This window comes from Neolamprologus brichardi, chromosome 2 (genome assembly GCF_056152115.1).
Source record: "Neolamprologus brichardi isolate AB-2024 chromosome 2, ASM5615211v1, whole genome shotgun sequence".
Lineage (NCBI taxonomy): Eukaryota > Metazoa > Chordata > Actinopteri > Cichliformes > Cichlidae > Neolamprologus > Neolamprologus brichardi.
Window position 1 is genome coordinate 25922250 of NC_142105.1, and position 25003 is coordinate 25947252.

General features: G+C 36.7%; 2 protein-coding genes across 2 annotated transcripts in view; both read right to left on the minus strand.

The window, feature by feature from the left end:
• The window catches only part of LOC102777688 (uncharacterized), a 40412-nt gene extending 17368 nt beyond the window's left edge, over positions 1-23044 (minus strand). The window contains exons 1-2 of the mRNA XM_087849533.1: positions 22990-23044; positions 22540-22902 (exon numbers count right to left, since the gene is read on the minus strand). Of these exons, the coding sequence (XP_087705659.1) occupies positions 22540-22902; positions 22990-23044 (418 nt within the window). The remainder of the gene's footprint in view (positions 1-22539; positions 22903-22989) is intronic.
• On the minus strand, positions 1226-22466 carry LOC118454477 (peroxidasin homolog; the record flags this gene model as incomplete). Its single annotated transcript, XM_035909439.2, has 6 exons — positions 1226-1419; positions 1744-2001; positions 2563-2883; positions 18460-18717; positions 18870-19139; positions 22445-22466. Coding segments are annotated over 6 exons (1323 nt in total), but the record flags the coding sequence as incomplete, so codon positions are not given.
• Positions 23045-25003: the final 1959 nt, after the last annotated feature.

Here is a 25003-nt window from a genome sequence, read left to right on the forward strand (position 1 = left end):
CTGTGCTATTGTTTCACACTCTAAACATCATGCTTCCTGTGTCACATGTCACTGGCTGTGTAGCAGGAAGGTTAGGACGCAAAGACAGAAGTTAAACTCAAAACAGCTTTATTGCTAAATGAACAAAAACTAAAATACAGAATACAAAATAATTCAATCAAGGTGGAAACAGGAACTAATGAATTAGGTTTACTTGGTAGGACACATGAACCGCAGAACACACAGCAAGAGGCACACTGTCTAGAGGAAGAACAGAACGAAAAACTAAATGAGACTGAGGCCATACATGAACATATAGGAAGATGAGGGAACAGGCAAGAGGTGGGAGTACAGCTGACACTTATCCCAGGCTAATGAAATAAGAGAAACAAAATAGAACACAAAGCACAAGGGACGACAGAATATCAAATTAAAACAGGAAATGACTAACATTGATACCTAGACTACGACATATGAGCTTGACACAAAGACAGAAAGGTAAACAAACACAGAAAAGGCAGAACCAGACAGATACACAAAGGAAGAAAGAAAACACAGCAATAAATAAACCAGACTGAAATGCTACCAAAAGAACTGATGAAACAAGAACACAAAACACTAAGAAAAACCTTAGGTAAACCCCTCACAACGTGGAAATGAAACCAATGCAGAATAATGTAACAAAGATTTTCAAAAAATGCAAAGCTAAAGAGAACTTAAAAACCTTGGGGACCATGATACCTTTTACATCATTCAGTTATGACTGACTACATTATTCAATCATCTTTTAGTCACAACTGTTATTGAGTTGTGTGACTATGTATGTAAATCATCTAATGCACACTATTAATATTAACATGTCCTACAAATATATTGTTAAAGTGTAGCAATAACAAAAGAAAAGTACACAGTATGAATCAGTGCTGTTGATTTCAACCACTTGCAACAGTGCTCAAATTCAGTTTAGTACAAACAGTAGTTTCTGGTGGGTTGATTATTTCTATTTGCAATTATGTAATATGTATTTGATTTTAGGCCACCATAAGCTTGACAAAAAATGTCTCAGATTAAAAGACTACTCTACTTACAGTTACAACATTGGTTATATTAGTTTCCACAGAATACAAATGCAGAAGATACTCAGACCTTCTCATGGTAATTCAGTGTAAGCTGTGTAGATACGTGTCATCTAAGTGTTATTTTCACACGCGCAGAGATGTGAAATGTCAGTAGATCAAAGTTGACACTACACATTGCAAGAAGTAGAACTTCTCATTTCAAGCATCAGAACAGAGTTGTCTGGATAGTCCATCGTTTGTGGGACAGCAGAGACTTCAGCTTTTTCAGTTTTCTTTTTCTTCCAAGCAAAGTAGATGAAAATCCCAATTAATAAGAGAATTCCCATCACTGCTCTCAAACCACATAAGAGTAAGGAGTTATCTGTTCAGAGACGCAAATATCACATTAAATTAGAGCTTTGACCAGGTTCACTTATGTATAACTGAGTTACCATTGACGTAAGTGATACTACTAGAGGATTGATTCCTTACCTAGAGCAGTGTCAGAGATTGTTATAGGGCCCATTGTTGGTTTAATACACAGGGTATTTTTGGTTGCAAGCACCCACTTTGCAATGTGTGTCCCATCAGATAAAGTGCCGTTAATGAATATGAATCCTGAGGAATTCATTTGCTGTTTCAATAATTTATGACACATGTAAAACTCATAACTCTTAAGATATTTTTGCATCATGTTCTTACTCACCACAAGTGCATATCCTTTGTTCTTTGGAGACACTATTGACATGATTTTTCACTGAGCAGACCAGATGTCCTGAGACATGCTGTTTCAGAGTGATGATGTTACTCTTATTATTTCCAGAAAGGAGCTCAGCATCTGTCAGTATGCGTCCATCCAGAGTCCAGCTGTACTGAGGACTGTCCCCTCCCTCAAAGGAGCAGGACACCCTCATCTCTCCCTGGGACAGACACTCAGAGACCAGCAGGACAGAGGACACAGGAGCTGAGAGAAACACACACAGATGAGTTTTGATATTATATGTCAGAACTGTTCATTCTTAATAGTATATAAGGAAGAGAATTGTAGCCACAAAATACAGTTAAATTTAGAATATTCAATTAAATATTCAAATTCAATCTAATCAAATCTAATTTTATTAATAGCAACAAATCACAACAACAGTTGCCTCAAGCTGTTTATGTTGTAAAGTAAAGGACCATCTATACCACACAGAATATGAGATATATTATATAAGATGATATGTTATGTAGATTACCCAAAATAATGTTAAATTTACAGGGCTTAACACATTTATTAGGCTACCATCTAATGCAAAGTTTAAACCACACCTGCGTTAAATAAACATTATTGATGATTAGCAAAGAAATGTTTTATGTTTCTATGATTTTTCATGCACCAATATTTATTAGCCCTTTAATCCAAATTATATTTTAAACACTATAAAGTATTTGTCTATAAAGTTTAAAATGTTTGGTGTTTTTATACATTTGTTAAGCACTATATATAATAATTGTAGTCATTTCTTGAAATGGAAAAAATGACCTTGAAAGACCAACTTGAACGTCCGCTCATCTGATGTTCTTCCATCTGAATCAAAGGTTTGAAGGGTATATTTACCATGGTCATTCCTGTTTAGGCTACTGATCCTAAATGTTCCATTACTAGGAAAAAATAGAAATTTGTTCTCTGTGGTATCATGAAAACTCTTATTGTGTTTTACATCCAATATTTTTAATGAATCCTTTAACAATTGGTATCTAGGTATTTCTGAGGTGCTGTCCATCAGCTGGATGTCCACAGTTCCTCCCAAAGCTCCATAACAATGAGCTCCATCCTGTCTGCCATCACAGTAAGTTTCCACACCTGCAAATTCAAAAACATTTTGGGAAAAAAACAACAACAACAAAAAAGATATTAAGCAGCACTAAAGAAATTAAAAAATAATTCTGAATATTTCACTCAACATGGGTTAATTGGTAATAATGTGTAAAAACAAGGTATTATAACTGGCATTGTGTCTTATATGTCAGAGGTAATAGAGGCTCCAGGACACGGCCACCGCAAACATAATCACTACAAACTTTGCAACAAACTTGCAAAGTTACAGTAGTAAAATCCAAAATTTAGAGATATCTTAACTACTAAATATACCATATTTTCAGACCATAAGGCACACTGGATTATAAGGTGCACTGTCCATGAACGGGTCTGTTTTCATACATAAGGCAGATAAGCGTCAGATAAGTCAATTTTGCTCAACTCATTCTTCTTGCTTCTTCCATTTCCGTACCATTGATTGATGAATGTTGAATCTTCTTGCAGCTGCTATATTGCCATATCGTTGCAGTATATTAATGACTAACCTTTATTGTGGATGGGTTATCTCAGTTGTTCTCCTGACTGAAGTTTGGTCTGTTTATAGCATCCAGCCATGCGATTGCATTTGTCCGAAGACCATCGGGAACCCTCACGTTAACTTTTATTGAGTGGAAAAAAGTTAGCATTCGTCCTCTAGCTTCACTGTGTTAATGTTGTGCTAACATAGCTGTGTCACTAGCAATCATGTAGCAAATCATTATATACCAGCTAGCCCAACTTCAGTAACCCTACAAAAGTCACTGCTGTTTAGTTTTCTGTCTTCATCTATGTTGGAAGTGAGAGCAGTCCCTAGTTTTATACTTGAAAGGTTTCACATCATTACTCTTTGTAATAATAGCAGCGACAGGCCTACATCTGTAATTAGAGTCATATGAGACAAACACACTATGAGTTTATAATAGTGTCAAATTGAAGGCTTCAACTTAATAGCTATGTTCATGTTTCGTCTTGTTATTACTGCTATTTGCAATCCATTTTATTTTTTATAAATTTTTTGTCCCTAGTTTTATACTTTAAATTTTGATTTATTGTATTATTTCATCAATTCATGGGGTCCTTTAAAGCTTTGCATTATTTCACAAATGTTTGTAAAAGTGGGCTGCATGGCTAGGTGCTTGATTTAATATGCCTGTGGCAATGTAACTGAAAACACCTGAATTTAAATATTAAGAGATGCCTTTGTCTATATACACCACTTATATAGTGTACATTACAAACGTCACTGCTGTTTAGTTTCTCTCTTCATTTATGTCGGAAGTGATAGCATAGTTGTACGTCTTAATTTGTTTACAAAATCTTTCAGTCAGAACATGGTATATCATGTTTAGGTGGAAACTAGCGAGCTAACTCACTGCTAACTTCTAACTCCATTAAATTTAATAAATTCTGTTTTCATGGATGCCTGGATTTTGAACTTAATTGTTACACCTGGTAAAGCAGCAATGCTGATCATTATATTAAAGATGAGAGAATTTAGAAGGTTTTTAACTCCCAGTGATGCCCCAGTGTTCATTTATCTTTAAGACCTGAAACAGATGTTTTGGACCCAGATTACTCCATGAGGCTCCTGACTATGTTATCCATAATGCTCCGACAACAGTGCGGTTTCATAGCTTACCAAAGTCGTACTAAAAACCTTTTTGACAGATTTTTGAGCACGGTTTATCACATAAAGTTGGTTCGAGGTCAGTAAGCACAACCAGAATTCATACATAAGGCGCACCGGATTATAAACTGCACTGCTGATTTTTGAGAAAATGTAAGCATTATAAATGTGCCTTATAGTACGGAAAATAGAGTACTACTAAAGCAATTTGGTAAGTAAACAGTGTATAATATGTCACCTATGACAACTACGAAATCATGGCAATAAAATTTTAAGTAAACCAAGCTACTTTTTGTACCTTACGAAATTTTAATTTAAAGTTTTAACATTTAGTTGGAAAAGTAAACATCCTTAGATGTGGGGAAAAGAAAATAGGTAAAAAGATTCCATTATGAGGTAATTCCATTTTAACCACAAAAACTAGAAGAAGAAGAAGTTGAAGAAGAAGTTGGTTTTGTGCAGCAAGGATGAACAAAAACCGCCTAAATTCTAAAACTTTATGCACAAAGTAAAGAATTTCTCCATTTATCTGCAGCTTTATTTTTTCCAGTTAAAAACTTTAAAAAAAATATCACTCAACACTACTGCATCATACAGCTACTGTAACTGATGAACACATTAGTCATGTTGGAAATCGGTATTTGTCAACATGACTATAACTCAGCACTGCTTGTTTTTACCTTAAGTGCATACTGTAAATAAGATGAAATTATAAACAAATAAAAGACAAGAGATCCTTTGGCTGTTTTCAAGTAGTCAAATGTACTAACACATGCCATGGCTTTAAAACACACTGTTGATATATACGATTTTGACATTATAAAAGTGTTGCATCTGAAAAGCTGAAAAACTCACCCTGAGCAACTCCCAGTAGAATAATCATCAATCCAAGCACAGCTTCCATCTTTCCTCACTGTTCAGTGTGTGCTGGTACAGTTTTCAGCTGTCCGAGTGATTCCTTACATGTAATAAGTGTAAATAGTAATCATCCACAAACATCAGTGGAAATTGTAGCAAAGAAAGCTTTCATTTAATATCCAGGCAACTGTAAATCCAAGGAAAACTTATAATGAATTTTATTTTTGTATAAATTTATCGTAAGTGTAGCTCAACCTGCTGCAGAACACTAAAGATAATATCAACATCGATTCAGTGACCACACTTATTACCACAGCTGCTGCATATTTCAAATTTCATTTCAAATTAAATACAGCAGGATGTGACTACAATAGAGCTGCAAAGAGAGACAAAAGAAAGAAGTTGCCTACGAATTTAATGAAAAACAGTCAATTATTTTTACCTGTCAAACCTTGAAACACTTCCACAAGCATTAATGATTGGTGTGTTTTTCAGTGGTTTTGAAATGTACCAAATTTCTGTGTGTCGAGGTCTCATGTTAGGTTTCACCATAAAAGGAGACATCAGTGGCACAGCAACTGTTACCGTCACTGCACACAGAAAGAAGTGAAACACAAAAAAAGTGTCACCATTCAAACCACAAATATGCATGTAGCTTTTATTACACAGAGCCTCTCAATAACTCTTCTTGGTTATATTCTGCTCCTGCTCTATGTTTAAGTCTGTTTAAAATGTAGACTGATGAGCACAGGGTACACAATGCTTTTTTGATGTTTTATTTTTTTGCTTTTGATTTTTAATAAAAATAGTTTAGGCAATGTGGGTGCATTAAAGCTATTACATCTGTATATGATACAGTATGTGGAGGAAAATAGATGCTGAAAGAAGAAATCCAAAGCAGAATATGTGTGTGGAGATTGAAATATAATCTCTGATATTATATATTAGTTGCCTGGGCAGATCAGGAAAACCACAGCTTTTTCATCTTCTTTTGTTTGCTCCCTCTAGAGGTCACCACGGTAGATTATCTACTTCTGCAGGCTTTCTCTTTTCCTCCTGCCTGACAGCTCGATATTCAGCACCCTCGATTACACTTCTCCAGTATTTAAAAACCTCACCACATGTCTAAACCTTCTCAGACTTGCTTCTCTAATTTTGTCTCCAAAATCCTCAACCTGAGCTGTTCCCTCTGATACTTATTTTGAGTCTTGTACGTTCGGGTTACTCCCATTGAAGATCTTAACCTCCAGATCCAAACCATAAATCATAGCATGTCTCACTACAATCTTGCAAACCTTTACTTTCGCTCTTCTTGCCATCCTTCTGTCACACCTGAAATTGATCTCCACACACGCCACCATACCTGCACTCAACAAAAACATAGTTAAGCCAAACTGGGTTTGAAATGTAACATTTGATTTTAAAACCTGAACAATGGAAACACCATCAGCTCAGTAATTTTTAAATAATGGTGCCCTCTAGTGATTAAAAATTATGCAGCTTTGGACTTCTTTACTGGCCACCTTATTTGCCTTGCTTTATTTTATAAACACGATTCCTGACAAAACATATCAGCTTAACTAAATTGATATTACATACATATTATCAATTGCATTTGCACAATTCTCAGAGCAGAAACACAATTCTCACCACTCTTAATGCAGTTCTGAAATCAGTAACGCATTAATCATTCTCATCGTTTTCACACACTACTGTTGTTTCTGCACATGGTTAAAGTGTAGAAATATATTTTATTAATATATATATTTGTTACTATGTTGATGCACTTCTCACTTGAATATGAGAACGCCCAAAAACTGGAATACATGAAATATTACAGAAAATACATGTAAAGCAAAATAAAATCTGTTACAGCATTAGAAATCACCACTTTTGATACTCACTCTCATCTGCCTTAGACCTCCTCCATACATGCTGGTAAAGAACAACACAGATGTGGAACCTTTTGATTTCTGTTTGGTTACCATAGCAGTGAGGTTTGGACTGTTTGAATGACATCCGTGTTAACTGTTTTGCAAAACTGTGGGTTAAAACATTTCCAAGAGGTGTCTTCTGTACTACTGATATAATGATGATGAAAACTGAGGGAACCCACCATCTTTAGGTGGGTCAAAGCAATCAAGAAAAACTGCAATAATAATTTTTTTTTCAAATATGTATGACAGAGCAAATACAGAAAAACAATCTTTTCATCTTTTTTTCTTTTTTTTTTTTTACCATCAAACTTGTATAATATATATATACTGGGAGTGCTGGGTATACAAGTCTGGCCTAAGTCTTCAGTCAGAAAGACTGCAGCAGTCCAGGAGTTTAGTTCACCGTCTTTAATGAAGCTTCACAGAAGAACTGGTTACAGCAGGGCTTGCCAGGATGAATCCAACTGTGATACAGCCAGATATGCACTTATAATTGTGGCAGATGCAGTATAGGTGACTATAAGTATGGTTTTCTGGAAACAGAAACAGGTAATACTATAATTAGTTATCAAAGATAACTAAGCAACAATCAGAACACATCAACTACTCAGACACAGCAATATTTTACAATGTCCACAAGGGGTCGCCGTAAGACCAGAAGTTGGCTAAATAGCACATATCTTACCAGTTGCTAGTACTAAGGCAAGAATGTGGCAAGCTAACAACAGCTAAACTAAACAATAAACAACAGAAAAATCCTTTAACCGCGGGATATAGTCATTGGAGGAGATTCTGGCCACTGGTATTAACTTAGTGCTAATTAATTACATAATTAAATAAACCTACTAATGTGATAGCAGTGTACTGAGGCATAACTTTAGCTTAAACATACACAAACAACTATAACTATTATCATACCAGTTAACCTGTCAAAGGTAATAACACTTACAGTCTCATTAACGCACACTGAATCACACAAACTGCGATACAACTGCCATGCTCTGCTGCTGCTTTTCATCTCTCACTCTCCCTCTGCGTGATGCGCACATGATCACTGATGCGCTCATTTGGGTGCGCTTGATTCTTGCCTCTAGACATCCTGAGGCCGAGTCAGCAGGGAATTTGCACAAAACTGTTATACAAATACTGCTATCTGTTACTTTCTGTTACAAGATAATAATATTAGGTTCTCAGAGGTTTAGCTCATAAATTTAACCTTTTCTTAAAGGCAAATGTTCATCACAACCAGTTTCAACCTTCTAGGAAAATCCATGAACATCTGTCCTTCTGCATTTCTCCTCATAACACCATACCTACGCAGCACCTAGTCATTATCCCTGTTTCATTCATATGCCCAAGAACCACTGCCTCCATCCCTGGGTACAAATACTCCGATTTACTTCACAATTCCTCTTTCTCTTCTGACATCCAACTTGTTGGACCACTCTTGCTTTGTCACAGTTTTTACTGGCAGTCTGTTGGCAAACAGCACCTCAGGAGGTTGCTGCTAACACGGCCACTGACACAGTGATATGTGTTTGACATATTACCATGTTTGACATGGTAAAGATTTTACTCCTGATGTCCTTCGTGATGCACCATTTATCCAGGTTTGTGACTGGCAATAGTCACACCCCCCCAACCCTAACCTGCCAGTGGGGTGTGTGTGACCTCCAGCTGATGGGCAACAGCTCAGAAATATCTAAATACCAAATGTTAAAGGATCGATTAAAGTATTCACTGGGAGAAAGATTACAGTTCTTCTTAATACCATAAACACATATCTCTCTTTATTGACAGCAATATAAAATTCAGGACCAACTGAAAACAACACGATGGAACATCTGGCCTCCACAAAAACCTGCAATTCACCATTATTGAAGCAGTGTGGGAGCAGTGTTCTTGACCAAACAGCAGAAAGTGCAGCCAACATCCAAAGAAGAGCTTTGAATGTCCTTGAAGAACTCTGGAGAACTATTCCTGAAGACTGCTTAAAGAAATTACAAGAAAGTTTGCCTAAGAGACTTCAGACTGTGTTGCAGAATAAAGGTGATCATATCTGATATTAAGCTGCTAGAAATGTACTAAAAAAGAGACAGAGCGAGGGGGAGGGATTCAACAAAGATTTTTCAGTCCAGAGTATATTATTTGATATATTCTACAAATGCACAAATGTTACAGTGTAGCTGTACGTAAGGAACAATATATGAAAACCTGTACTTTCACATAACATCTTTGGAACAAAAGGAGCTTAATTTACTTTGTGATATATTTTTAAAGGATTAGGAACGTTCTCTTTCAGAACACTATTTACACATTTATTTCTAAAATCTATATGCTCTGCATCAAATAAATAAATAAATAAATTTTTATTTATATAGCACCTTTCAAGACAGAATCACAAAGTGCTGCACATAAGATTACAAGTCATAAAAATATTTAAAAAGAGAAAATAAAACAAAAGCAGGTTACCAGTTTGGTTTTTAATCAATATATAAATATGACACAGATGTTTTCTGATGACAAGCAGATAAAACCACTCTCACCATTTTGACTCTGTGTCTAGTCTTTCATGTTCAGCTTCAACATGAATGCAGAATCAGAGTTAAGCTGCATAAATCTTATTTTGAGTTGATGTATTTCGTTGATATTTGAACTGAGACTGAGCTTATAATACAGTGTCAAAGATTTTCTAAACAGAGGCTTATGTGGTAAACTGTCTCTGAGCTAATTGAAAAAACAAGTAATTTGACAAGATGCAGATCACATAACTGATAGAATAAAATCAATATTGTTATTATTATCTCTATAATAAACAGTCAAATATGACAGTCTGACATTCAAAAATATAATACTGGCAAGTTTTATTGTGTAATATTTCTTGAGATTTTTGATTTAATGTTACATAAATTTGAACTAAACTGTTGTAAACGTACCACAGCAGACCCGATGATGTGTACATGAACATGCTTTTCAGCATACTTTACTGACACTTTTACTCTCTCATGTTTGCTGTCACAAACACACGGCTGCAGCTCTACAGCTAGCAGCCCAACATTAGAACACAGACTTTAAGCTGGTTAGGGGTGATTGTGGATGCCATTCAGGTGCGTCCGCCTCCATTGAAGAAACAAAGGGCTGGGAGGTACTCATGGCCATTGATCAGTGGTCTTTGATCAGTTGGCTTTGATCAGTGGTTGTTAATCGATGGTCATGAGAATTTACATAAATATGATGAAGGAACTGACCTCCCAGCTCATTGTTCCTTCAGTTGGCTGGCATCAGTCATTATGCAAATGTACTGCTTATAAGATTGGGGAAACCTTAAGTCAGCTGAGACTGAAGAAGTCACTTGGATGAATGAATAGGATGATTGAGCATCCATCAAGACTGTGAGAGATAGCCAGTGATCTCCTGACATGTGCATATTTATGGTAAAGAAAGTTGATCTTCAAAAAGTATAACTCAGCAATGGCAACTGATCAGGAGGCCAGACACTGAGAGAGAAAAAACATCTCCTAAGAGATGGTATAATGGGCTCTCAAATTCATGATTATTCACCTTTCATCTAGTAATGGTCCACCCTATCCTCTCTTTTGAAATTGTCTCTAGAATGGAATCAAAGCAGGCGTATGCTCAGTGGCGTGTCTAGAAAATTTTTGTTGGGGGGGCCAGGTAGGGGCACAGATTTGGAGAAGGGTGGCAGATGTAATTGGCAGATAATGTTAAAAACAATTCTACCAACCATTCTACCAACCGTTAACCATAATTCAATAACCCTATAAACCTAATAACCAAATGCGCTTTTAACTCTTATTAGAATGAGATTTTAAACACTACGGTGCAAAGTTTTTAGATACTGCGGTGATAAAGTACAAGAGATACAATCAGTCAGTGTTTATTCAGCAGTCAAGGACATCAATATTTGCATAGCATTTTTACTGACATGTAGTGCACATATGTTTTGGGCAAAAACATTTTTGAATATTAAAATACGAACATTTTTAACATACAATTGGCAAATTAGCCAATGCCAATGCAAAACCAATGCCTATTAAAAAAAGAATATCATCTTCTCACAAACTGGTGTTTGATTTTGAAACAGGAAAAAAGTGGGGAAACAAATGAAAAGACTAACATTTGAACCTGAAAGCAAGTAAATACTTTATATGCTGCCTTATGGTAAACTTTGGTAATATTGATGTATAAAGAACAACACTGGCTGATGATGAAATACAGTCAGCTGGCATGGTGACACTGCCAGTATTAATCTGCAGGGCTGGACTGGGACAAAAAATTGGGCATTTTCACTACAGACTGACCTACCAGGTATTAAAGCCATAAAGCCTTTGAATGAAAACAAACGCTGTTGTGACAGTGATGTACACTGTCTTTTTGGTATATGTATGATTTCTATAAATTTTACGTCAGATAAAAACTTTGTTCGCAAGATTCAGATAATTATTTAATAAAAGCTAAATATTTGAAATGAGAATAAGAAAGAAAAGTATTTCTTTGTGCCCCCCTCTCCCTGTTAATGCCCTACCTGGCCCCCTGGCAACACTTTGCTAGATCCGCCCCTGCACAGCTATCAGCTGTCAGCTACTTAGAAAGGATCCTGGTGTTATTTGTCTCTCAGAAACCGTTCATAACTTCCCTTCAACTCATTTATGTCACCTAAAAGGTAAACCTGTTTCTCCATCACCTGCACAGCTCTGATGATTCAGTAAGGACATCTCCTGGTTTCATCTGCATGTTTCCCTCTCACCACATATCCAAACCGACATCATGACCAGCAGCTTTTACAGCTGTGGCTCCAGCAAACATCAGCTGATACTAGAAATTAATATTAAATAAATTCTAAACAGCTGATCAAGCTTAAACATGCTGCTGTTGTTTAGCATGACATCCGCTGGTTTCCTGTTTCTGGCGCAAAGTGGGTGATAAATAAACAAGAGAGAAAAGCCAATCAGCTGATCATTGATCAGTTTCATGATTGAAGTAGCAACAGAAGGGGGGGGGTGAGAGAAGAGGCAGCTGTGCAGCGTAAAGACAGAATAACTCCAGCACACTCCAGTGTCTTTTTTCCATTCTAGCTAAATTTCTTCTCAGCTCAACACGAAACGCATAATATTTTCTCTGAATGAGGGACCATTCCATTTTTAAGGAGCTATTGGCAACTCTACTAACTAACCTTATGAATAAAATAAAGTTCACTATCAGTAACATCATAGCAACCAAACAGCTGTATAGAAACGTTACGCTAGCTCACGCAGTACAAGTTATTGTAACTCACTGTAAAAAGTCAGCACAACACAATGAAAATAAACTCCACCTAAACTTGGTTTATATCTGACCCAGATAGACTGCAGGTCATAACTTCTTACCTGAAGTTCAGTTCACCTGATACTCGGACCGGCGGCTGCCTCGGGTCTCTCCTCCTCCTGCCTTCCCTCATCCACCTGTTGCCTCTGTGGAAGCTCCGCCATAGCCACCACCAAACAACTGAGTTATTTTTACAAATCGGCAAGCATCTGGCCAATCCACCACCTCTCATTGTTCATGCCGTTACAAAAAAAAAAAATAAATAAGTCATCAGCCCACCGTGCAAATGTCCGATGGCCGTCTTGTGTGTGACTGGGTGCAGTAAGGAGTGTATGTGATGTGTGTGAGCATGCGCGTGAAGGAAACGCGGGGAGCGAAAGAGGAAAAAAAGAGAGAGAGAGTGTGTCATGGGTAGAGAGGGCGACCGGGAGCAGCGTTCTAACGGGCTACAGCTTATGCAGTGTGTTTTTGAAGTGTGCAGTACTGTTATTAAAGCCTCATCTCTTCAGTACTCTCCGGTGCCTCGGCTGATTTCTGTCATGGTCCTGGGCCATGTTGGCCCAGTGTTCTTAGTTTTTGTGTGTTTTGTATTTTGTTTTCTATTCATGCCTTGATTCCTAGTTTGTTTAGTTAAGATGTTCCTTATTTGATTACCCCCTGTGTGCCCCTCTGTGTATCTGTGAGCCCTCGTTCCCCTCCTTGTGTTTCATTTAATGTTTTCCTCAGCCCGTTATGTCTGTGCTCTCTCTCCTCCTGTCTGAACCTCTGTGTACTTCCTGTTTTACTTGACAGTCTCCCGTCAGTGTTGCATTTACTCCTGCCGTGTCTTGTTATGATTATCAGCGTCACCTGTGTTCCCCGTGTGCTCCCACTTCCCTCATTAACCCTCTGTGTATTTATGTCTGCCTCTCCCTCAGTTCTGTGTCGCGTGCCCCTCCGTGTGTTTCCTCGTAAGTCAGTTCCTTAGTACTTCCCAGTTCAGTTTCATATTATTTTGTATTGCCGTTATCTTTTGTCTGCATTAAAGCTGTATTTTGAGTTCAGTCCTGTTTTCCCGTGAGTTTACGTTTGGGTCCTCATCCTGCCTGCACACAGCCTGATCATGACAATTTCTGTCTGCCTCACTACTCCACAAAAGTGAAGGGAGTTAACCCCGAAGGAGGACAAATTTCGGCCCTGGAGGAAGCATCTCCCCTCGCGTCTCCCGACCACGGTCAGGGGACTGACGGCAAGGAATGGTTAACAGTCACCATGAAAACTGTGATGCATTGTACCAAGATCTACACAACTAGCGAGAGTACCATGAAAGAAATTATTAGAATTAGAAACTCAGAAGTTCAAGAAGAAACATGCAGTTAAGAATAATAAAAAAAAAAAAACAGAGCAAAAATAACTAAATAGGTGGAGGCTGTGGTTTGACAGCATTCACCAAAAAAAACATTCCATTGGTAGGTGGGATCGTCTTAGCGTCATCTTTTTACATTCATTTTAATGCTTCCACAAAAATCTTCTTATTCCACTTCATAAAAATAAAACATAGATGGGCTCTAAAACAACTACGTTTTTTAAATTCAATTTAGACTTAAAGAATACTGAAATCATAACTACATAAAAGAAATGTGATGCTTTGTAACATGTTTGTAACGAGTTTTACTGAATATAAAGGTCATCTTTAAGCAACAGTGACACCTCTGTAAACCAATAGAGGGAAACCTCACACCTCTTCATACTTTTGTTCACTTCTCAGCTTTCATTAATAAAGTTTGTGATCAAAATGGCAGCAAAGGCTCGCTAAAAGTAACTTATAACTTAAATACAAAACAACAGCAAGCAACTAAATTAAAGCGCCTGCTTTTATTGGTGTGAAAGGTTTCACATTATTAATTATTAATTTAGTAATACTAAAACTCTAAAATTCCTAAACCAGGAATAAGCCAGTTGTGTAATTTTATTACACGACTGGCTTATTATGACTTTTTCACTGACAGTTAATATCTACAGCTAAATTAAATTAACAACTTAAAGTGGTTTATAAGCACTTTGAAGTTGGTTTAACTCAGACATTACAAAATAAAGTGTATAATTAAGCCATAATTGCTTTTAATTTAAGAAATGTAAATGAGAGATTCCTTTAAACCTTGAAAAACCTTCACAGACATTAATGCTTGTTGTGTTGCTCAGTTCTGAAATATTGTCTGAAGCTCTGCTTGTTGAGGTTACATGTTAAGCAAAACCATCATTGTGCACAAGGAAGTGAAGCAATAGTAACTGCCACTATACAAACCACAAGTACACATGCAGGTTTTAAAATAAAGATCCTCACTTTTATTCTTTTGTTCATTTTTGTTATATTCTTTTGTGTCAGAGGTTGTTTGGTTTCCCCGATGTATAAATCCTGGCAATCCTCCTGGCACTTAACAGCGTACACTATGTTACTCTGTTTGTGTCGGGGGACCCGATCCTTGGGGTGGACCAATTTTTGGCGCAGCGTGTTTTGGGGTTTAAAAGCCACAGAGACCCGGTGTTTTGAAAAAATGCGTCTCAACTGTTCTGATACTCCTGACAAATATGGGAGCACTACAGGTTTTCGCTTGGGCAGCGGTTGTCCTTCTCTCCTGGATCGGCTGGAGCTTTCTTTAGGTGCCTTTCCAGCTTTGACAAAAGTCCAGCTGGGATAACCACATTTACTCAGGGCCTTTTTGATGTGCTGTTCTTCTGCCTCCCTGGCCGCTGTGTCAGTCTATCAACTTTTGGAGATTTATTTTCCTGGATGATTGAAAATGCATCAAGAAGTTTGTACAATGCTTGTCTGTGTTCATGATTACATTACAATACAAAGCAGTATATTGAGGAAATGAGACACTAAAATAAGAGGACAAAAAAAGAAGATGAGGTTTAACGTCTGATGTTTTATTATAAATGAAAACATGAACATAACTATTATAAACTGTCTGCTCAGGATTACCTCTTCTTCTTTTAATATTATTTTTGTGCCACAATTCTGAGCACATGTAAAAGAAATTTGCAGGTGCAAGTGTTGCATTTTGAGGAGAAATTTATTTTGAGTGAAGAAAAGCTAAATTTGAGCAAACAAAATTCATTCATTGCTGTGTGCAAAAATGTATTTTGGTGTTTGCTATTTTCCATACACACACACAATAGCAACCCCTCTTGCTCAGTTTTTTCATTTGCTCTTGCTCGCAATGTGTTGCTTGCGCTCTCAACATTTCTGCCCCTGCCTGTTCAACTCTTTCTGTACACCGTTATATTTGTGCCACAAAACCAGCCAATCACAGATTTGGATGCAAAAAATTCTGATTGGCTGTTTTGGTCTCCAATCAGCTCGCTAGCTGCTGTAGGTAAACCCAGGCAAATATCCCAGAATTCATTTAATCCAAAACTCCAACGAGGCAGTGGTGGAGGAACGCAGAGTGGCAGAGTTTGAAATATTACTTTTTCTTGATTACAAAATAAACTTTTAAGATATTTTCAGGTGAGAATGGTGCTGTGTAAACTTCCAATATCTGCTCAATTTATCAAGACATCACATGTTTGCAAAAGTGTTCTAACGCTTTCAAACCCTACAAAAATAACGCCTTCTTCTTCTTCTTCTATCTGATACTTTTAGGGGCTGTCCCAGGAAATCGCCGGGCTCCATCTTGTGTATTTCTATCCCTAGCATCTTTACCTATCATATTAGCTCTTTGAACATGCAAGTTCGAGTCTCCTGCCTTACATCATCAACCTGTCCACCAGCACTCCGGACAAGAAGCGGCTTAGAACCAATCACTAAGGAGGAGTAATGGCATATAGATGAATTGAGCACTAATGCTAATGCTTAATAGTGTGACATTATTAGAAAGTGCTAATTAAAGGTTTCATTCAAACATTCAAGCAATTATCTTTCATTCATGCATGTCAATCTTTGTAAATATGTCTATAATTACCAAATTCATTGTTTAAGTGTTAATCCATTTTGCAAATATACTGTTACAGTGCAGTAAAGAAGAAGCTCTAACATGCAAATGTAACAAAAAAAACAACAACAACAACCGTGTGATTTTAGAAGCAGAGTTGAACTGCATAAATGTTATTCTGGCTTTGAACATTTCCTTGATATTTGTACTGAGGCTGAGGCTCAAAACATTTAAAATGTGTATTAAACTATATCCTAGGTTATTGCCACAGTGTTGAAAATTTGCCATCCCTGGATCCAGACTGATGACAATACATTAATAATAATGTTATTACTACTATAACAAGTAGTTTGACAGTATTAAAATATGTAATACTCTAAGGATTTACTGCATAATGTTTCTTGAGATGCTCATTTAGTGCTATATAGAAATATCTAATCTAAACTGTATTTAAATAAGTAAGGAAAGTGTCTTTGTTTACACTGGAAATTATCTGCAACTACAGGAGAAGCTGTTAGCATCTGGATGTTTCATCACTGCCCAAACATTTGTTGCATTGAAATAAATTTTATGTTATATTACAGTCATAACCTTTGTTTACAAAAAAACATTTACAGTACTATAGTCAAACCTAGCAGTAACCTAATACAGGATACACATATGTCGTGCTATAATTTGGAAAACAGTGAAAATTAGAAAGACAAGATTTTATGAGCTTTGATGATTTGTGTGATGGGAAATTACATTGTATGAAAGACCTCATCTTGGGGTATCTTGACATCACCTCCTCCCTCGGTGGACCTTCAGTGGTGCGGTCTGTGTAAAAGCACTGATTTAACTGATTGAAATCCCTTGATTTTATGAACCTTGGCGTGTGCCAAGGTCACTTTGAAGAATTGACATGGGCATACTCTGCCTCCACCTCTATCTCCACTCTTTGCGCAACTTGCCTTCCGTGCTGTTGCGTGAACCTAACATCAGCATACATTATTGCCTGGTCATCTTCCTCTGCAGAGAAGCAAGAAGAATAAAGTAACATCAGTGAGTTATTAAAATAATAAGAGTTTTTATCAAACTTGATTTCTTAAAGTTTACCATCATTTCTTTTGCAAACTGAAAATGGAAATTGTTTCACTGATTCTGACCAAAATGCACCCAAGAATGTGACTTTTAATAATGCTCACTTCTGGCTCTTTATGGCAGAGGTATCAACAAACTCTTGGCAAAGAATCAAAATGGTTTATTTCGAAAACAGTAAAAGAAAAAATTGTTCTGTGTAATTATAAAAAGAGCAAAATCCCTAAATGAACAAGTGAAAAAATAAAAATTGCAGTAAAGTGAGTAAAAATTATTAATTTTTTTTACCTTCATGTTTTGTACCCTTGTTGTTTTGTTTTGTTCTCCAAGCGAAGATGACTGCTACACCCACAACTAAGACAATTATCAGTGGTGAGAGAACACCACCCATCAATGGTAACATTCCTGCTACTGAAATAAATGAAATAAAAAAACAAACAAGTCAACATGTGTTTTTATGGCAAAACACAGGGGACATCAACAAATCCACTTCATTAAAGTTAGTTTTACTTTATAATTGTTAAGTCAGTATTATTGACTGATGGGGTTACTTTAATATTTAATTTAGATCAATTAAAGAATACTTAAAAAAACACATGAAAAACAATTATTGAATTCTGCAGACATTACTAATGACTGACAGGAATGTGTCCTTGTTTAGATCTTTCAGTAGGCCGACCTCAGCTCTAGGTACCTTGTGTAGCAGAGTGCAGTACAAATATCTGAAGAAGACCAGTTGGTGTCTTTTGTCAATCTCTCAAGACTACTATTAGCTGGATTACTGGGAACCTACGCCGAATTAGTTGATGATTCACTACTTACAGTGTTCTCACTCACTCACCACAGGTAGATATCCTCTCTTCTTTGGATACATTACTGACGTTGTTCTTGACTGAGCAAACCAGATGTCCTGAGACGTGCTGTTTCAGAGTGATGATGTTACTCTCATTATTTACAGAAAAGAGCTCAGCATCTGTCAGTGTGCGTCCATCCAGAGTCCAGCTGTACTGAGGACTGTCCCCTCCCTCAGAGGAGCAGGACACCCTCCTCTCTCCGTGGGACAGACACTCAGAGAGCAGCAGGACAGAGGAAACAGGAGCTGAGAGAAACACACACAGATGAGTTTAGATTTTAAATCAGAATCTCTGTCATGTTTTATAGTCTCTAAAAACAAACAGGGAAAGAACAAAATACATGTATTTGATATTTTGTGATATATTATTTAGTTTGCCAACAGAACAGAAAAAATACCTTGAATAAACAACTGTAAAGTCCACTTGACTGAACTTTCTCCACGTGAATCAAAGGTTTGAAGGGTATAATTAGCACTGTCATTCCTGCTCAGGTTATTGATCCTAAACGTTCCATTACAGAGAAAACAAAGTCTATGTTCTGTGCTATTATATATTTTTTTCACATTGAACATTTCTGAGATGCTGCCCAGTTGAATCTCCACAGTTCCTCCCAAAGCTCCATAGCACTTAGTTCCATCCTGTCTGCCAACACAGCAAGTTTTCATACCTGTGAATAAAAAGTAAATAGAAACAAAATTGACAATTTTGATTGTTCAGTCCTGACAAGAATGACTGCTTTTTTTTATTAATTTTTTTTAGTATTTGCAGATGTTTAACTAAAACAGGAATTATGTTTTTCAGGTTACTGTTTGTTGAAGTGCACACTATGCAAACAAGCATTTATTTACTTTTTTTCAAGATGAATATTTAAAAAATTTGCTGGAAAATCGTAAATCTTTCAATATTTCATATCTTCACAGAGGACTGTGAAAATTATAGTTCTAAACGATTTAATTTCTATTCTGACATTCTGGCAACCTGTTCAGGGTTATATATATACAGTGGGGCAAAAAAGTATTTAGTCAGCCACCGATTGTGCAAGTTCCCCCACTTAAAATGATGACAGAGGTCAGTAATTTGCACCAGAGGTACACTTCAACTGTGAGAGACAGAATGTGAAAAAAAAAATCCATGAATTCACATGGTAGGATTTGTAAAGAATTTATTCGTAAATCAGGGTGGAAAATAAGTATTTGGTCACCTCAAACAAGAAAAATCCCTGGCTCTCACAGACCTGTAACGTCTTCTGTAAGACGCTTTTCTGTCCCCCACTCGTTACCTGTATGAATGGCACCTGTTTGACCTCATCATCTGTATAAAAGACACCTGTCCACAGCCTCAACCAGTCAGACTCCAAACTCCGCCATGGCCAAGACCAAAGAGCTTTCGAAGGACACCAGGAAAAGAATTGTAGACCTGCACCAGACTGGGAAGAGTGAATCTACAATAGGCAAGCAGCTTGGTGTGAAAAAATCAACTGTGGGAGCAATCATCAGAAAATGGAAGACATACAAGACCACTGATAATCTCCCTCGATCTGGGGCTCCACGCAAGATCTCATCCCGTGGGGTCAAAATGATCATGAGAACGGTGAGCAAAGATCCCAGAACCACACGGGGGGACCTGGTGAATGACCTGCAGAGAGCTGGGACCAAAGTAACAAAGGTCACCATCAGTAACACACTACAACGGCAGGGAATCAAATCCCGCAGTGCCAGACGTGTTCCGCTGCTGAAGCCAGTGCATGTCCAGGCCCGTCTGAAGTTTGCCAGAGAGCACATGGATGATACAGCAGAGGATTGGGAGAATGTCATGTGGTCAGATGAAACCAAAGTAGAACTTTTTGGTATAAACTCAACTCGTCGTGTTTGGAGGAAGAAGAATACTGAGTTGCATCCCAAGAACACCATACCTACTGTGAAGCATGGGGGTGGAAACATCATGCTATGGGGCTGTTTTTCTGCCAAGGGGACAGGACGACTGATCCGTGTTAAGGACAGAATGAATACTTTTGGCTCAAGTATCGTGAGATTTTGAGCCAAAACCTCCTTCCATCAGTGAGAACTTTGAAGATGAAACGAGGCTGGGTCTTCCAACATGACAATGATCCAAAACACACCGCCCGGGCAACAAAGGAGTGGCTCCGTAAGAAGCATTTGAAAGTCCTGGAGTGGCCTAGCCAGTCTCCAGACCTCAACCCCATAGAAAATCTGTGGCGGGAGTTGAAAGTCCGTGTTGCTCGGCGACAGCCCCAAAACATCACTGCTCTTGAGAAGATCTGCATGGAGGAATGGGCCAAAATACCAGCTACTGTGTGTGCAAACCTGGTAAAGACCTATAGTAAACGTTTGACCTCTGTTATTGCCAACAAGGGTTATGTTACAAAGTATTGAGTTGTATTTTTGTTATTGACCAAATACTTATTTTCCACCCTGATTTACGAATAAATTCTTTACAAATCCTACCATGTGAATTCATGGATTTTTTTTTCACATTCTGTCTCTCACAGTTGAAGTGTACCTCTGGTGCAAATTACTGACCTCTGTCATCATTTTAAGTGGGGGAACTTGCACAATCGGTGGCTGACTAAATACTTTTTTGCCCCACTGTGTGTGTGTGTGTGTGTGTGTGTATATATATATATATATATATATATATATATATATATATATATATATATATATGTATATATATGTACGTGTGTGTGTGTGTGTGTGTTTGTATTATTTTTTTCAGCCTTAATAAACGGCTAGTTTTCTGTTAAGATTAAGTTTTCTCTCTTTGTGTGTCTGCACTTGGGTCCACCTTGTCACTGCCATTATTTACTTTAACTGTAAATTACTGTTGAAATTATGTAATTTTTGAAAAATTGTTAACTAAATGGTAAGTAGAAAGTGTGAAACACATTCTTAGCTGTGCACACCAAGTATCATTTTTTGAGGTGCAGAGTGGTGTGTGGATGCATTTCAATCCAAACCAGATTTTTTACTAAAATCAACCAAGTAGTTCTAGTACTTAATCCTAACAAAGAAACGGTGAAATGAAAAGAAATTTTCCTGTGGTCTTTCAGGTTTCTCCTCCTGTAACATCTAACAACATATTTATGTATAGTTATTCTACACAGAGTTCATTAAAAACACAATTTTTATAAGCTACTTGCAGCTTTACTGTCACAGTTTAAATAATATTGCAAACACAATTTGTACTCTCATTGGTACAACTCCTTTGCAAGATTATAAGAAATCTATTTAAAAATAAAATAACTAAAATTTACCTAATTTGGTAAATAAATAGTTAATTGATTATTATATTACATAAATTATGTCCTACATTTTTTTGTTTAACTTTGACTGTAATGAAGATTGTGCTCTTCGAAAACAACGTAACACAGAAGAGCCTAATGTGAAATGAGCCAATTTATTATGAGCCTGAGGCATCACGTTACAAATAGATAAAATCAGTCTATATCAGTCAGTTGAGATATACACGCTCCATGTTTTTCAATGATAATCACACAGTTAACATTGTGATTGAATTTTAATACTTAATAACTAACACCAATTTAGATGTTAAAAACTCTTTTTCTTATCATCAAATCTTTTTTATTCTTTCTGTAATCCACATTGTTAAGAAAAGTGCTATGCAAATGAAGTTTATTGTTCCTATTCTTACTATTTGCTAAACCTCTCCATACCACACCACAGCAGATAGTGTGTGTGACTCATGAAAACACACACTTCTGTTAAACCACTGTATATTTCCTATGAAAAAACCATATTTACCACACAGGTTAATGCCCTCATTTAGTGCAGCTAATAATAATACTCACTGACCAAGTGGAAAGTTTCAGTGTAGCTTCAAAGTATAAAATTTACGACTTAATCACTGATAAGAATAATAACCTATTGTAGTGAGATTAACCTGTCATGATCTGCAGGCACAGATCGCGTTTAGCAGAGAGGACCCAAATGCAGAGGCTTAGTGATAGTAACAATAACAATCAAGAAACCAAGAACAATTAACTTTAACTTTACAATATAAAATCACGAGTAAGTTTCAAAACATACCTTTAATTTTGCTATCGTCTTTAACATCCAGGGTGAAAAGAATGTTTTTCTCTTGGACTCCATTTGAATTAAAAACCTCAACACTGTATTGACCTGAATCATTCCTCCTCACGTTTGTGATCTTGAGTGTCCCGTTCTTGATTATAAACTGTAGTCTGTTGTTAAATTCCTTGTCTGTTGTTATTTTTTCTTTCTTTATATTGAACACAGTTATGTTCACCATGGGAAGCACCTTCAAACACTTCAGTTCACGGCCACTAGCATCAGTCATCACTTGGATATACACAGTTCCTTTAAGAAGAGGAGAGCATGGGCATGTGTTTGTCCTGAGGTCACATGTAGTCTCATCAACTGGAAAGTGAGCTGGGAAAGATGCATTCACATGAACATGGCTGAAATTATTCACACTACAAATACTAATGCTTGGCTTCTTTATAAAGATGATCTTACCATGAATTCCCCCTGCCACAAGCACAATGATAAGAAACTGCTCCATGCTCTTCATTAAGCCACGTTGTGATTTTAATCTTTAAAAATGACTGTAGAAAATGATGAACAAAGCTGGGTATAAATCAGTATAACGTATATACTGTTGTTTACTGTTTTAGATTTTTCAGCATACCCATATGGAAAAGAAATAGTAAAAACTTATAAAACACTTACATAAGATGTGGCCTACTTCATACAGTGAATCATATAAGGCTTATATGATTTACTCATGAAAGTGGCCACTTTCTCATTACTTTCATATATTGTTTTAGGAAGTATCCAAAACATACAAGTTTCATTTATATGATTTTTCAAGGGATCTTATATCTGTTTTCACTCTTGTATGCTTTTCATATAAGTTTCACACAAGACAGATACAAACTTTATCTGTCTGTCTTTTCCATATGGGTACATTTACATACATATCTTACTTTTCTATCCCTGTTCTAGTTACATCAGCAAAACTGAGTCTCTAGACAACGCTGTAGGATGACACTTTCAAAGCATGTCAATCAAATATTCTTCACATGTCCTTTTTAAGGAAGAACAGACAATGTAATGTGATAAGTTAATTCACAAATAGTCCAGAACTTCCTGTTTGGTAGAGTTGTATTCCTTAGCACTCTTTACAGGGTGTGCAGGAGGGATGCCTTTTTATGTTTGTAGGTTTGGATGAGTTTTCTTTCTGAAAGTAAAGGAAATAAAAAGTGTAGAACAAATAAAATGTAAATAACCAAGGAAAAACCAGCTTGTTAAAATTACGCAAATCATTGCCACAACATGGAACTGTGAAGTAATGTTGTCTAGATAATATTAAAACATTGAATCCTCGTATCTATCAAAGCAGGCTAAATGCAATACAAACATTTAGCTGCATGACTCACAAGTAATCAAACTTGCCTACAGTAGTTGTGAAAAAAGGAGACAAATTTAGCTCATCTAAATTTATGCAGCTGTAATATGCCATATGAATCTTGTATTGCAAATGTAATTAAACTGCCCTCTTCACAAGTTAAAGCAAGCATTACAATTTTGTGATTAGTTTTAATTTTTACTTAAAAGTAAGAAGACGTCTTTTGACTTTATTAAATCAAAAACATTTAATTTCTTGCTTGCTTCAGTAAACACTTGGAGTGATAGTAAACATTAACAGAAGAATTGTCATAAAGGAAATAAGGACATACATGATTCACTTACAATTTAATGGATGCACACAGCAGCACCGGCTGGGGCAGTGACCCACTCATGAGCACTCAACTGGAACTGGGAACAACTCATCTGTGAGAAAAGACACCCATGCACGAGTACTTCCTGCATTACAGAGAAGAGATAGAAGCTACCACTTTGAGGGAGGTGCAGTGAAACAGTTCAAGTAGTACAGGGCTTTTAAACACACCTACTTTGAACTAACAGGCCTGTTTTTTTTTTTACATAATTAGTTCAAAATCTATTGAGTTTAGAAATGATATATAGATTTTGTAGGAGCTTCACTATTTTTGTGAAGCTAACTAAAATTAATTTTCTTACAAGATCACCCTGAATAGCAGTGACAAACATCTGAATGCTCTTTTCTTTTGGCAAGACCCTTTTAATTCTAAAGTGTCTACTACATAAATGAAATTTTGCCAAGAGGACAGTAAAAAATGTCTTCTACTAATATTAGGAGGATCAGAAAGCTGAAAATTGTGAAAAAATCGTATATTTACACAAACCGAGATCTAGTTCTACAGTTCAAAAATGTGTAAACACAATAGTTAAGAGTAAATTTATATAAAAGAAATTTAGTTTACAATAAATCTCCCGTTGAGACAGAATTGTTCATCATTTACATTAACCTTGTCACTTTTGTCAAGTACACAGAGTGTGATCATGTAAATTAACCTTTTTCTGTATGATAATAAACACCCATCCTTACAGGCAATCTGGTGCGAGTGTAGTACACCAGTCCCCCAGAAATGTACAACAAAGTCACACT